Source organism: Emys orbicularis, chromosome 10, assembly GCF_028017835.1.
Source record: "Emys orbicularis isolate rEmyOrb1 chromosome 10, rEmyOrb1.hap1, whole genome shotgun sequence".
Classification (NCBI taxonomy): domain Eukaryota; kingdom Metazoa; phylum Chordata; order Testudines; family Emydidae; genus Emys; species Emys orbicularis.
In genome coordinates, this window is record NC_088692.1 from 3,026,733 (window position 1) to 3,042,732 (window position 16,000).

The 16,000-nt window shown below is 43.9% G+C and overlaps 1 protein-coding gene across 1 annotated transcript; it reads right to left on the minus strand.

Annotated features, from left to right (window-relative positions):
• Positions 1–814: 814 nt before the first annotated feature.
• On the minus strand, positions 815–15,650 carry E4F1 (E4F transcription factor 1). The gene is made up of 14 exons (XM_065411803.1): positions 15,494–15,650; positions 12,847–12,998; positions 12,652–12,751; positions 10,976–11,181; positions 10,221–10,341; positions 9,708–9,860; positions 9,029–9,192; positions 7,868–8,095; positions 7,455–7,557; positions 6,258–6,475; positions 5,245–5,443; positions 3,252–3,412; positions 2,783–2,845; positions 815–1,162 (listed from the first exon to the last, which is right to left on the minus strand). The coding sequence occupies exons 1-14, from the start codon at positions 15,648–15,650 to the stop codon at positions 815–817; spliced, it is 2,373 nt and encodes a 790-aa protein (XP_065267875.1).
• Positions 15,651–16,000: the final 350 nt, after the last annotated feature.

A 16,000-nucleotide genomic window follows, 5' to 3' on the forward strand; every position in this document is an offset into this window, starting at 1 on the left:
AGTTCTTTATATAAAAGGCTATTGTCTGTGATAGAGATAAACCTACATTACTATGCCTTATGAGGATTAAAGTAGTGTGGTTGGAAGGCATGAAACCATGGTCTTTCATCAGTGGTAAATTTGCCCAGAAACTCTTCAGTTATTTATGAATCTGGTTCTCTCAGAGCAAGACATCTTCCATTTAAGTTGAGACTTAAATACCAGAACACTACTGTCCCATGGTTTGAGGTAAATGCTTTGCAAAGGATATTCCTTTATTGGAGGCAGCTGTACAAAAAGTTAGACGGTGTGAATTAAGACTGTTAGTCACTTATTGCACCTTAAAGCTAGGCAGAGGTCTTTATAGTACTGGCATTTCCATTTTAAAACAAAAGGTGTGTATATCCTAATTTATACCACTTTCAGTTTATAAAGTGTTGCCTTATATATTTTTAACAAGTTTCTCTCCTGCTCCCAAGCAACTGGAATAGCAAACTTTAGTGCTGATTGAGCCTGTTTCCTGCCCTGGTGAAAAACACTTGACTCTAAGGCAGTGGTGGGCAACCTGTGGCCTGTCAGGGTAATCTGGTGGTGGGCTGTGAGACAGTTCGTTTACATTGGCTGGGAACAGCGAACCACGGACAGTCAATGGGAGCTGCGGGAAGCAGCAGGGACATGCTGGCTGTCACTTCCCGCAGCTCCCATTGGCTGGGAACGGCGAACCACGGACAGTCAATGTAAACCAACTGTCTCGCGGCCTGCCAGCGGATTACCCTAATGGGCCGCTGGTTGCCCACCACTGCTTTAAGGTCTGCCATTCACTATGTGTTGGCCCCTAGACAATCACTGTCTGAACTTCCACCTCCCCTTCCTGGGAGGCTATCACAAACTCTCCTACGTGCTCCATTATTTCAATATCCTCTGATGCAACCATTGTCACAGTTGCTTCTTCTGTCTCAATGCTACCCTCTGTCGTCAGCACAGCTCCTTCGCCAATAGCCGAAGCCAGTGTCATGGCAACCTGCTCTGTAAGACTTTCTGGTGTTGCTATGGTGATAGTGTCTGCAGTGTCAGTAGTTACTTCAGAGTTTTCTGCCACTGTAACGTTCTGCACGATGATCTGGTGGCCAGAGTTTGCTTGATTTACTATTTGCTGCACAACCTTCATAATGTGACTGTCAACCTAAGTTAAGAAAAAAGTTATTTAATTTTTTTATCATTAATAATCCAACAATTCCTCTTGTTCAGTGTATTGTACTTACTGCTGCCCTGCTACAACTGTAACTGCAGCCTGGTAGGTTTTTAGTGAGGTAATACAAACAATTAAATAGGTTCAGATGAATTCAGATATTTATTGAAGGTATGGCATCTTAGTGAGAGTGAGATAGCTGGAGTACTTCACATCTCATCTCACTAGAGAACTGCTGGTATTTGAGAAAGAAGCAGTTTGTATAATGAAGTCAAGACAAGTTTTTAAAAATAACTGTTTAAAACTAGCATGAGGATGTCACACATTCCAGGTTCTTAAATACCAGAATGATGGCCTCCGTGTAAGAACTTAAGAAAGATGAACCACAATTAGTTCTGATGTGTCCAGCAGGAGACTAGCCAGCCTCTCACTTTAACTTTGCAGTTCCAACCAGGGAGCTGAACCAAACCTGAACACTGATTTAGAGGTTTTTTGAGTGAACTGGAACTGAACCCAAAAAAACCCCTAAACTGGTAACTCATTCCAAACAGGTTCAGTAATCAAATGCTGAGGGATGTCTCTGTAGTCTTTTGGGAGTGCTGAGGAAGGGTCTCTCTCTCTCTCTTTTCCAAACCTAGAGAGAGGGTGGGAGGCAGAGACACTACACTTCCCAGGAAGCCATTGGAAGAGAAGAATGGGAGAGAAGGGTTCTGGTATTGGTAGTTCTCCTGGCTGTTATACCTAGATAGAGGACTAGTTATGGGAAGGAACTACAACTTCCAGAACACCTCAATCACCTACTGCTGAGTGATTGTTCCTCCTATGCAAGTCAGTGTAGAAAGGATGTTTTCTGGCCTGAAATTCTTTTTGTACATAACATAAGAATGGCCATACTGGGTCAGACCAAAGGTCCATCTAGCCCAGTATCCTGTCTTCCAACAGTGGCCAATGCCAGGTGCCCCAGAGGGAATGAACAGAACAGGGAATCAAGTGATCTATTCCCTGTCGCTTAGTCCCAGCTTCTGTAACCTTAACAGTCAAATATGACTGACAGAGGTCTGGAGGATGTTGTACTAGTGAGTGCAAATAACTTGTTTAAAAATTTTTCTACAGTGAAAAATATTGTATTCTTTTGCTAGGAGTTACAGTGCAAGCATAAGTGTGAGACATTAACCTACAGGAAACATATCTGAACTGCTTCAAACAGGTTCAAAGTAGTTCAGTAACAAGTTCAGCTATCATTTTAGGTTAGTATTTGAACTGGAACCAAACTGCAGAGTTAAATATTGATGATTCCAACCAGAATTGAATCAAATTTAACCATTCAACTCCTTCATTCCAACTACGATTTTCTTTGTTTTAGTACACTTGGTGGCATTAAGAGAACAGTAAGTTTCACTAAGATCTTATGGTGTTAATGTGAAGTCCCCACTTATCCAATATGTACACTATTTTGTGCTGGGCCATAAAGCCCAGTCTGCAAAACTACATATTGGGGGGCGGGGGGGGCGAAGGAGAGCTAGCTGGGTTTTGGTATACTTAGTGTGGCTTTCAGGCACTGTATGTTCATCTTAACAGTAGGGTCCAAAAGGAGCATCAAAACTGGCAGCCTACCTCATGTCTGGTTCCCTCTATTATTTCAGTAGCTTCACTGGTCTCCATGTCTTCAGTAGCAGTCTGGAAAGAGACAAAGCTAAAGATTGCTAAAGAATGCTATAATGGATCCTGCTTGTGAGAAGCTTCACACCAGGAGCATGGGCTCCCTCCCACAACATTCTTCCTGTTCTCCCTCTGCTGCTATGACCTGTCTTTCTCAAGGAGGCAGCTGTATGTAGTTCCCTCCAGGCCCTATTAACACGAGTTACTCAGAAGTGATGCAGGGTGCGCCTCTCTTAGCAGAGTCTCAGCATCCTTTCACCATAACACCCTGTGGACTGATGGACTCTTCTCCCCTATTTATTGCATTACAGGTGAGCAATGCACATTTAGTTACAGCACAGGTTTCAGTGGAACACAAGCCCTTCTTCCCATCTCCCCTTCCTTATCCACTTGTTACTACCAGCCTGGTATAGTGGTTTATTACCTCAATGATGTATTCCTGAGTATCTGCCACCACTGAAGAAAATTCTACTAGAACAGTATGAGGATCTTCAGAAATAACTGTTGCCGCTAAGTTGTCAGCTGATTGACTTTCCTCAGAAACCATCACGTCTTCAACCTCTTTCAATGCAAGAAGGCAGCCACCTGAATATTTCAGGAACGTGAGGAGAAACAAGGATTTTCATACCCAGAATCAAATGCTAGGTCCCACCTAATATTGTGTCAACCTAATGAGACACTATGGGATACTGCTGGGCGGAAGCTATCAGCAGTTATGTAATCTTCCTCCCTACACCCAAGTTTTAGGCTCCAAGAAGACATGCTACATTGGAGACTAGAATCTAGCCTCAACTTTAACCAGTAATACAATGGAATTACTAGGAACATAAGCGTTTGAGTGCTTAAATCAAATAGTGGGCAAGACTTTCAAAGTCCTAAGTGTGTAAGAATAGACGGGTGAAAGTGGGCCAGTAAGAAGTGGCCGCCGGTACCAGCCTGTGACGCAGCTGATGTTAAAGCGCTACTCTGGCAGCGCTTTAACGTTGCTGCCCCTTTTGCCCCACCCCATCAGCAGTCCTGCCGCTAGGGACCCTATAGGCACAGCTGCCGACGGGGTGGGGGGAAGGGGCAATGACATTTAAGGAGGGTGCTTTGTCGTTGCCACTTTTGCCCCCTCCTGGGCCGCCGCCAACGGGGAAAGGGGCAGCTGTCCCGGGCCCAGCGATTTAAAAGGGCCCAGGGCTTGCAGCAGTAGCCAGACAGCGCGGCTAGGCGAGGCTGACCCCCTGCCCTGCCCCTTTTGGGGGCCCAGAGCCAGGCCCCCATACCAGTAAGTGCTTAATGTTACTTTCACCCCGAGAATAGACCCAAGATTCCTTGACATCCCTCATAAGCAGCCAGGCCATTGTACCAGCATACAATTCAGCATATTTATGTTCCTAGCAAAGCTGTAACTATTCTCTAGAAGCATTACGTGCCAACATGATTTTAGAACACATTTAGTATATATAACAAGTAGTGTGACTCAATGGGTGCTGATCCCATCAACCACGTAAATATTTATTTGCAAGTGTTCTGAATATTAGTATTTGCCCAGCAGACCATAGCAGCTTCAACTAGACACAGCACACCCCTTTGTGGCATTTCATAGAAAAAGATAGTAAGATAATGGACAATTTCACTTGTCAAGAAACCAAAAACAAATGTAGAGTAGTTACCTGCCACATTTAATTTTACAGAACACAAAATGTAAGCAGCTGTTGGCACCTGGCACTTCTATTGTGTTTTAATCCTTTTTCTGTTGGGAGGCAGGTGAACTTGCATTAGTTTATGAAGACACCTGTTTTTTTCTGGCCTCACCTAAAGCCTTGGAGAATGTAACAATTACAGGACAAAATAGCCAAACCCATATTGTGAGATTCACAGGGTGGAAACTGCATGGGAGAGAGGCTCTTCCCCCTTCCAGACACTGCATTTTACAGATCATGGAAGCTGGAGTTTGAAACGCAGATAGCTCAATGTTTTTGCCTCTGTCAGACTTAACACATCAATGATTTTGATTTCACTGATTTCCACTTTTCGTTATCGTTCTACTAGATGAATGGACCAGCTCTTGTTATCCATAAACCAGTTCTCTTACTGATCAGAATTGCTTTTGGTTGGAAGGGTGAATGTAGAAGGGATTTGTTTAACAGTTTAAAGAATAAATGTTGCAGCTTTTAATGCCACTCAACTGCAGGGAAACAATCAACAGCTTATGGGAAAGGCAGCTAGAGCCCATTCAAACAAGACTGGTCTATCAGCCACTGAATTTCCTTAGTGTGACTTGAGCAGGCCTTGCTGTCACACAGATCTGAGAAGTTTACTGTTACACAGATTCATACAAAATGATCACTAAGATTCAGCCATAGCAGGGCAGGTGGTCCAAATTAAGCCACAAGAGAATCCCACCGTAGACAGATGCCTCCCTATCTCACCTTTGGTTTTTAAGTGCCTGTTAAGAGTGCCATGCTCTGCGAACCCACGTCCACACTTGTAACATTTGTATGGCTTTTCGCCTGTGTGGTGACGGATGTGACGAACCAACGAGCCCTTCTCCCGAAAGCCCCGGTTGCAGAACTGGCAGATGTAGGGCTTCTCTTCCAAGTGAGTGCGGAAATGAACCTGCTGGGCATTCTGCAGCAGAAAGTGGATACGATGGAAGAGTGATAGGAACAAACCACTTAAACAGCCTCTCCCAGGGAGTATTATAGCTCTGACTTCGGAGCAGACACCCCTTTGGGCTGTTCCTCGCCACCAAGGCAGGAATATTCCTCTGCCACAGGTACTACAGATTATTCCTGAACAGGGAAACAGGTCCCACTATTTCCCTACTTAGAGATGAACTGCAAGGCCATTGTATCTAATGGTAGAGTCCAGGATCCTTTAGTTCTCCTGGAACAGCTGAAGATGGCTAACTAAAATAAAACAGACCAAAACTGCATTCCCTACAGTGCATGAGGAGTCCATTACAGAATGTCTGTGAGGCTGACGTTGGTTCAGTGTGCTAACCGCAGCCTATGCCTAGCACTTCAGAGGTAACTGCATCGTACCGTTTCTGAAGGCAAACTTCATTCCCCAGAGGTGATTAGCTCATGCTTGTACATAGCAACTGATATCTTTTAACTGTCATATTTGGCAAAGAAAAAGTCAGTTCACATAATGACTAATTTTTCCCCCCCACAAACCTGCTAAACTATTTGCCTTACCAATCCCCTGCAGCACAGGCAGTCCATCCAGAACAGGAGGGAATTTTCTCCAAAGCTTGTTTGAGTCTTACCCCTCACTTTAAGCCCCTCATTATTATAGCACCGGATCTTAAAACAATTTTACATTTTTTTTTAAAGCGTTTGTCAGTTCCCTGTTAGACAAAGCCTGTTAACTTTCCACAGAGCATGACTATGGGGAGGAAAGATCTGCAGGCAAGAGTGTTTTGGAAAGAGGCACCTACCTTTGTTTTGTATCTCTTGCCACACTTCGGACAGGAATATGGCCGCTCATCTGAGTGCACCCTCTTGTGTCCCTTCACATGCGCGATGGTCTTGTAGAGTTTGCCACACTCACCACAACGGAAGCGCCGCTCATTGACATGCACTTCCTGGTGCTTTTTCAACAGGTAGCCTTTCATGAACTCTTTACCACACTCCTCGCATTTAAACACTTTGTAACCTAGAGGGAGACATATTTTAGACCATAGGCAACAGCAGCACAAAGGAATTCGGAAATTGTTATTGCACCAAAGTAATAACGTTGGTATAGCATGTCTGACCAGAGGGACTAGATGGCACAGGGGAGTTAATGTAAGATGATGTGGTGCTTCTCCCCTTCAGAGCCCTGGTTCAAAGACCAGGTTGATAATGGCTCTGTTGGTACTATCGAATGGCTCTTTTGTGTCTTACATGAAACAGGTCTTGTCTCAAACCAGTTCCCAGTATTTCTGCCCACATCAAAGATCACCACAATTCGCACTTGTCAGCGGCATCAGAGCCAAGAAGACTGAAGTCCATCTGTCCCCCCATCTTTAGTAGCACTCCCTCCACAGCAAGGCAATGTGCAGGCATGTAGCGGGAACGTTTGTCCTGCTGCTAACTGTGCTGTACCTTTTATGTGGCTAAAATGAAAGACTTTATGCAGAAGGCCATTCTTGTACCCTCCTTGGAGTCTAGTGGGGAAGAGAGGGAATGATTTTTCCAATATAAGCATTAACAATGGATAATAAATATGGGGTCTTCTCCATTCTCTCATAATTCTATTAGCTGCCTATTCTTACAGGATCCAGCTCAAAATTGTACTTGTTTGCTTTTAAAGCATGTCAAGGAGCTGTTCCAGCCACTCACAGATCTGGTCTCTCTTCAATCTTTTCCCTGCTCATCTAGAATCCAGCTCTCATGTTCCTTCCACACAGACTTCCCCCCACTAATGTAAAAGCCTTCACCTCTGCAGCTCCTGAAATATGGAGCTGCTTTTGCATTTTTTAACCTAGATTTTACATCACTTTCAGATCTCAGGGGAAGTCTCTTCTCAGTTGTTCTGACCTTAAACGCTAATTGAATCTGCATGCAGTTGTGGGATAAAGTTTGCACAACAAATGCTACACAAAGAGTTCAGATATGTACATTTTAGAGAACAGCATGTGCAGTAGGCTTACCTAAATGTCCTTTGATGTGTATTTCAAGGGAAACAGACCCACTGAAGACTTCACTACAGTGAGGGCAAACATAACTTTTGTATCCGTTTGTTTCTGTATCTGTCTATTGAAATTAAATATCATAATATAAGTGCCTTTTCCATATAGAATTCTAAGCTAAATGCGCTTTGATTTAAACACAAGAAAAATCAAGTTATCAAAGAAGCAGATGGTGCTGACACTGCAAGTTCTAACGCACAAAAAATATTACACTCTGCTGGTCACTATGCTGATACATAGTGCACAAATATTAGAAGTGTAGATACACTGAAGCCAATGCCTCAGGTGATCACATGTGATTCCTAACAGCCCATGTACTTCCTAGAGAAAAGAAAAAATAAGCTAATTGATAAAAGCGCATGATGCAAACATACAGTCTCTACTTGCTCTACTTCAACACACTGTTCCCCACACTGCTCTTCTTCCGCTTCCATCTCTTCGTTTTCTAGTTCTTCTGTAGCAGCCACACCAGGTTCATCTGATTTTTGCATCTCCTCCACAGTGACTTTTTCTATCACAATCCCAGAATTCCTCATGGCCTGCCTCAGCAAGTTCTCATTGTTCACTTCCCATTCACATGGTAGTTCCTTGGGATTTGATGGCTAAAGAAAATCAAATAGATAACAACAGCAGATTTGAAGTCAGCCTTTTAGACAACAGAACTCTGTGTATTCCAGTGCTTGTCACCAGGGTGACCTGTTCTGTGATCTCAGATACCAGAAAGCAAAAGAGATGGGTCTGCTTGGAGAAGTCCTAGAGCTTGAGAAACTGGAGTTGAAAGGATACTTTCCAGCCCTTCACTTGGAGTCTAACCTCAGGGAGTGGCCATAAAATATGGCCATTTTAGGTCACTCAAGAAGTATACCAGACATCACTGATCCCATACAGATACATGACCGATCACTTCGATTTTACAACAGAGACTGTAAACTCCACTACCAGATGCTCTAGTATGGCCTTTTCAGGTAACCTATACAGCCATTTATTTTCTCGGAACTTGCAGGCTATTTTCCTATGTGCTTTTGAGATCAGTTTCACAGCCTGGACAGGAAAAGCATCCTCACCCTTATTTACACCTGGCTTATTAGCTTCTTTTAAGTTTCATAGTCACATCAAAGTTAAGATGTTAGTAAATAAGACATTAGTAGCACCACAGACTTTTGTTTCTCCCCAAGCAAGAGAATATATTGACAACCAGATGCTCTACCATTGTCAGTCCTGTAAAGAACCAGTCAGCAGCATGAGCTGTGTGTTATTTTCAAATGAGTTTAGAATGTTTGCCATCTAGTGTTGGAACTGAAGTTCTACAGGAAAGGTAGCTACTGAACATAACAGAATTAAAATTAGTCTATACAAGCCCTGTGCAGACCTTCCTGAGTAAGTCCTCTCCATTTGAGTGTGTCCTTGGAACTGATGGTAAGGGGAATTTAAGTGAGCAATGCTGCCTTCCAACTCAAGAGCCCCGACCAAGGAATAGCAATTCTGCTTCTTTGCATAAAATATGTGAAGGGTATCCAACAGAAACAAACACTCACCTCTTGATCCAAGGATTTTGCATCAACAACAGGAAGCTCCTGCATTTGGACATGGACTTCATGAAGGACATTGCCTTTTGCATCTGTTAATAGGTGAATCACAGGAGTCTCAATGGATTCGCTTGCTATAGGTGAAACAGCCTCTGTGTTTGAACTACAGGATTCTTCAAGAAAAGAAGCACAGGATTAAACAAGCAGTCTAGTTCTGAGTGTGAAGCTAAACCCTATTTACAACCACTTGACTTAATTCTACTTCAGTGTGTATCTAGAAATATTAACCTCTGGCTGAAGGACTGCTTTTTTGCATTTACCACGTGTAATCCTTTTCAAGCATTGTTCCATATAATGACATCCAGCACTTTGCAGATAGATAAATTTCAGCACTGATTTCCATGTCAATTTTGTGATTATAATGGTCTTGGTGCCAGATTCTCAAATAAATTTTTCAATCTATGATCCGTATTTACTCATCCATGGCATGCCTCTGTCCATGTTCACTCTGGATTGATAGGTTGGCTACCTGTCCAGAGGTAGTTGTTTCTTTCTAAAGAATGGGAGCCAGATGCCACACACTACACTTCACTACACATACACACAAAATATGGAGGAAAATGTCATTTGAATGTCACGTGACCTACACTTTGTTTGATGCATGACATATATTTGCTATTTCACTGACCTGTTGGCAATTCATCTTTGCTAACAACTATTTCTTTGCTCATGTTGAAACGGATTTTTTCCGTGCAAGGTGTCAAAGATTTCAGATGCCGTGTCAAAGCTCCTGATTCCCTGAAGCTTTTCCCACACTTCTTGCATTTGTAAGGTCGCTCATCTTGACAAAGTAAGAGAAAGCATGAATCATTACATCAAACAAATTCTATTAACGCCATCCAAGAGTTTTCACTTGATCAAACATACTTTTAATACAGCTCTTCCCAACCTTTTGGAGCAAGTTTAATTGCCTGTGCCCACTACCTTCCATCCAGTTACATACACTATCTGCAATGGCAAGAGTTTTTGAAACAGGGATTCTGAGCAGCCCCAACACCACGGGATTTAGACTGCACTCAGCTCAGTGCAAGGTAGAAAACAGTGGAGCATTTCAGCTCATCACTTAAGGCAAGATGGAGGAGCCAAGTACAGCCCAGTCCAGCAATTAGGAACCACTATACTAAAACAGACAGCATCTTACCTGTGTGACGCCGGTGGTGTCGAATGAGAGACCCCTTTGTCCTAAATGATGTTCCACATAATTTACATTCATAGTCCTTCCTGCTACTATGAGTGATCATGTGAGCTTTAAGGATACTGGCCTAGAAAATGAGTTGATTTTTAAAAAATTGGTAGAAATGCTCCTTTATTAATTGTTTTACATTTCAACAAAATCAAAGATATTCAAGAACACTCACACTATTAATCAAAAATGTAACTAGAACTGCTAGAATGTTGACAAAAAGCACAAAGTTCCAGCCATTACCAGGATTAAAGAAGTGCTTGTATACAAGTGAAGATAATGGACATGTTGGAATGCAGCCTAATGCAAAACTACGTAAGTTATATAAGCCTTCCTGCTTCAGGGCTTAAGCCAGTTACTACGGTTAAGAAGCAGCTTCACCTGCAGATTATTCCATAATCGTCCATTATAGAGGTTTCACACTTTCCTCACTGGCCACTATCAGAGACAGGGTACCAGATAAAGATAATAGTCCACTGGTGTGATCGAGTATGGCAGTTCCTTTTAGACAGCAATTAAAGCTTTATCACGAATGTCCGATTTGACTGACTGGCACTAGTTTTGAAATGAGGTCAATCTCCAAATAAGATAACGTATTAGGAAATGAGTTTTCTATCAAGTCTGAAGAGATCATGATGCACAACTGTCCTAAAAGATTTGATAATATAAACATTACAAAAGTAGATTGTAAAGCTACCAGCTCCATAACTTACAGTTTTAAACGTCTTGTGGCATAACTCACACACATATCGACCTTCTTTATTAACCAGCAGCTTAACCCTGATCAGCTCTGTGGAGCCATCTTGTTCCATGTCATCGGGACTGCCCTGCCCTTCAGTGATCTCACCATCAATCTGGCCATTTGGGTTTTCAAAAACTTGTTCTCCTGTGACAATGACTTCTTTGATGTGCCCACTACCTGGGAAAATGATACGAAGACAGCTACATTCTTTACATAACACAGGTTCACGTGACTCAATGGAGTCAATCTTTTAGGATATCAAGTAGTGGAAAGAAAAGAGAAGCAGGTGACCAAACACAAATGGTATATGCCAAAGTCAATACTGACTGATTATGGAACTCTCTATTGCGTTTTCAAAGTCATGCTAAAGGTGTTAGAGCTCAGGATGGATGTTCTTTGAAGTGGAGTTTTAAATCTAAATAAAATACATAATAAATATACTCAAGTTAGAGTTGGAAAGGTGCCTTGCAGGATTTCCACTCATCATGATAGTTGTGGAGATTTAGCATGCTCCCTCCTTAGTTCTACCAACCCCAGAGCTCAGGAGCCCCACACAGATCCCTAAGTGAGACAATGTGTTAGACTGTCAACCACCAGACTAGTCAACAAGGCCTTTAATCTGCAGAGATGTCATCTCACATAACCTTTGAAAGTAAATGCCACAAACATTTGAGTTGGAAGGGACCTGTAACTAGGTGGTCTGGTCAATTCCCCTGCAGCATGGATTTATTTTGTACAGAAAACAGGCAATACAGTGCAAGCCAAACTCAGTTACACTGCGGAGACACTAAAACAAAAAGTTGTACTTCTGCCAAACCACATTAGACAGGGATGCAGTGATTATGGACTAAATGGAAAACTGACAGGGAAAGAGTTCATTTAAAACTTTCTAACCGGGTACAGCTTCAATAGAAAAAAGTATTTTGTAATTTATGTTTTTTCTAGAGGACCTATCAATTTACTAAAATGAATACATGCAGAAATGAATAATGGAAGTAAGGTTTCAGAAACATTAAAGTCTTTATTTTAACAAGAGAAAATATTTCCATTACTAATTATTATGGACTTTGATTAATAATTTAATGTGACTTCATTTGAACTAAAATCTAAAATTTTATTGAGAAACCATATTCAGTTGCAGAGTTAACATTGCCACACAAGGACCTACATACACAAGTTTATTCAATTACAATTTTTGCCTCCATTTTAGAATTCACTCCAGAAGATCCAAGTTATTTCTAAAAGAGTCAAGGTCATTTTTGTGATGTACTAGAGAACTTCTATCCACAAAGCTTTCTTAGGAAGTGTACACATAGCAATTTTCAGTCCAGAAGATGTGTGTATTAAAGTTATAACTCCCTAAAAACTGGAATTTGCAAAAGAAGCTATTAACTGAAAACTAGTATACATTTTCATTGCTTAAAAAAGCACCTAAAATCTGTTTCTCCCCATATACACAACAGAGTGAAGCTAAACCAACTCTGACAGCATACAGTATTGACTATGAAATCAAATTCTTACAGAGCTAGTGAGGGCACAACTCAAATTTACAATGCAACTCTATCTGACTAACCTTTACAGTAAGGCAATAGACTAAATAATAGATTACTAAAGTAACATCAGTTACATAAAGACCTTGCAACTTACCTACTATAGAAGATGCATTACTGATTTCTTCTGCTATTGAAGATGCTTCAACAACTATATGAGCAACAGTTATGGACTCCTCAACAGAAGGAACAACCTCCTGTAACAGATGTTTTAGTAGGAAAAGTTAAAATCATATCTGATGTTCGCTTATGTTAGATTATTGTTCTAATTATTTTGAGACATGGCTGTCACCTTTTGTACTTCTTGGCTAGGAAGACTTGTTGATGTGGCAGTAATGGCTTCTTGAGTTCGTTGACAGATCTTTTGTAATTTGTGTTGTACAAATTCTTCCAAAGAGGTGAACTCAGAATGACAACGACCACACTTGTGAACATCATCTTCATCTGCAATTTAAAATGTAAGAAATTATTAGATTTGGAAGTTAACATACACGGTGTTTAAGACTGTATGACAATAGCCCTTTGCCACCCAGTCTACTAAATCTCCTACAATATGAAGAGAGGAAGTTGAAATTGGAGCGTGTAAGAATGAGGACTGTTTGCCCATTAGTTACATTTTTGCTCCTACAGCAGTATTTTCTTTTGGGGTCTGTAGAGGGCTGTGATGTTAATTTGCTTAAGGGGCAACACTGTGGCATTTATGCATCACAGGGACACGGGTTGGACAGGTCACAGCCAGCAGCAACAAGATAAGGAGCTCCAAGTTTGAAGACAAGTTATATAAACACTTTGTGCAGTCTTGCACAAGGATCATGAACATTTACCAACTCAGACAACAGAGCAGAGGATGATATTAAAAAAGAAATCTAGTGACATGTTCCTTGCCCCCTTACTACATAGCCCATTACAGCATCTCCCTCAATCAGCACTAATCCTCACTATCTGCCTAAGAAACCTGGAAAGAGATAGGAAGCCTTAATCAGGAAATAAAACCAAAGAGACAGCCTTTAGAAGAGGACTTTAAGGGTATGTCTTCAGGCCGGATCGGCGGGCAGCGATCGATCCAGCGGGGATCAATTAAATCGACCCCCAAGCGCTCTCCTGACGACTCCTGTACTCCAGCTCGGGGAGAGGCGCAGGCAGAGTCGAAGGGAGCGGCAGCAGTCAACTCACCACGGTGAAGACGCCACGGTAAGTCGATATAAGTACGATCTAAGTTCGTTGACTTCAGCTACATTATTCATGTAGCTGAAGTTGCGTAATTTAGATCGATCTCTTCCCCCCCTCCCCCTCCCCAGTGTAGACCCAAGAGCAGGGGCTCTCAAACTGGGGGTTGGGACCCCTCATGGGGTCGCAAGCTGTCAGCCTCCACCCCAAACTCCGCTTTGGCTCCAGCATTTATAATGGTGTTAAATATATTTTTTAAAGTGCTATTAATGTATAAGTGGGGGGGTGTCACACTCAGAGGCTTGCTATGTGAAAGGGGTCACCAGTACAAAAGTCTGAGAACCCCTGCTCTAGAGTCTAGAGCTGATTTCTCGGAACATAGCAATGGCCATACTGGATCAGACCTGAGATCCAGCTACTTCAGTATCCCATCCCTAACTGTGGCCAGCATCAGATCCTTCAGAGGAAGGTGTAAGAACACCTCAGCAGGCAGAGGTGAGATGATCCCCCCCACACACACTAGGTCTCAACCAGATTTCTACTAGTTAGAGATTAGTTTACACCATGAAGCATGAGGTTTAATATCCCTTCCAAATTTGTTAGCATTAACTCACGTAACTCTGGATACTATCATTCATACAAATGTCCAGTCCTTTTTTTGGATTTGTCTAAATTCTTGTCCGCAACAACTTCCTGTTGCAATGAATATGAATTTCCTGAAAAATACTTCCTTTTTCCGTTTTGAATTAGCCATTTTTAAATTTTAATTGACTATTCTCTTGTTGTGTTGTATGACAGGGAGAACTGAAGTTCCCTATCTGCCCCACTAGAACATTTCTCATTTTATCATGTCCTCCTTTCTAAGGGAAATTACCCCCAATTTTTTTCACTGTCTTTCAATGAGAGTTTTTCCAGGTCCCTCATCATTTCCATCACCCTTCTCTGCATCCCATCTAATTCTGCAACATCCTCTTGGAGATGGGTGACCAGGACTGCAGGCAATAGTCCAGTGGCTCTCAAACTTTTTTACTGGTGACCCCTTTCACATAGCAAGTCTCTGAGTGCGACCCCCCCCTTATAAACTAAAAACAGTTTTTTTATATATTTAACACCATTATAAATGCTGGAGGCAAAGCAGGGTTTGGGGTGGAGGTTGACAGCTCGCGACCCCCTGCAGGGTCCCGCCCCCCAGTTTGAGAACCCCTGGAAGAGTCCATATGAGACCACCCCACTGAAGCAGGTTAAGCCATTCTAATAGCCTTTGGCTTAGTCCCCATCCCGATCCTTCCGCAGCAGAACACCATTTGCTTTTTTGGGCCGCAGTTGCCCCCCGAGCAAAGGTCTCCGCCGCACTGGTGACTCCCAGTCCCTGCCCTGAGTGGCTACAGGGTGTCCCGAGTCCTTCGTTTTCCTTTCATGTCCATTATTTTGCATTCAACAACAGCGAAGTTCGTTTGCCCGCGCGTTGCCAGGTCCCCTCGCTGGCCCGGCTCCCTCGGAAGCTCCTCGCCGCCCTCTCGGGGCCCAGCGAACCGACACAACCCTGGTCCCTCGCGGCTCCCCGATCACCAGCGGCTGACCCGGGGGGCGGGAGCCCGGTGCAAGCGGGACGCGCGGGGATGCTGAGGCCGGGGCGGGCCAGGGGCGCTCTGGGGGCCCAGCGCTGACCGTGCCCCCGCCTCCGTGAGGGGCCCGGAGCGCGCCACCCCCTCAGCAGGCCGCTCGCCCCTCAGGCCCCGGCGCGGGGAGCGGGCCCGCCCCAGGCCCGTTACCTTCCTCGCTGAAGGGCGCCGGGAGGCTGAGAAAGGCGGTGGGGCCGGCGGGCGCCTGGGCCGGGCTGGAGGCGGCAGCCGCCGCCCCCTCCTGCTCCCCGGCCGCGGCTGCCGTAAGCCCCGCCGGCCCTGCGCTCGTTGCCATCACGGCCTCCATGTCGCAACGCGCCGCACCACCAAGATGGCGGCTTTACGGCCGTGTCGTCATAACAACGGGCCGCATGCCACAGGGAAGGGGAGGGGCGGAGCAGGGGTTCGGCAGGTAATGGGAGGGGGAGTAAGGAGCCCCGCACAGGGGCCGCACTCTGACACACCACTCCTCTGACCCCTATGATCCCACACTGACCCCTGACCCTCCGTGCCCTTCGTGAACCTGAGCTCTCAGGTGACCAGTTACCCGCCAGATGCAACTAGGGGGCGGGGCTCGGTTAGCCAATGGGCTGAGAAGAGGGTGTTGTTACCCAATGAGATGTAGGGGCGGGGCTGAGGGCCCGATCGGGTCCCCGC

Coding starts and splice junctions, on each gene's coding strand:
- E4F1 (XM_065411803.1), bottom strand. CDS start 15,650: ATGGAGGCCGTGATGGCAACGAGCGCAGGGCCGGCGGGGCTTACGGCA. Junction 10,342..10,975: donor GCCACAAGACGTTTAAAACT/GTAAGTTATGGA, acceptor CTCATTTTCTAG/GCCAGTATCCTTAAAGCTCA. Junction 9,193..9,707: donor CAAAGATGAATTGCCAACAG/GTCAGTGAAATA, acceptor CTTTTCTTGAAG/AATCCTGTAGTTCAAACACA.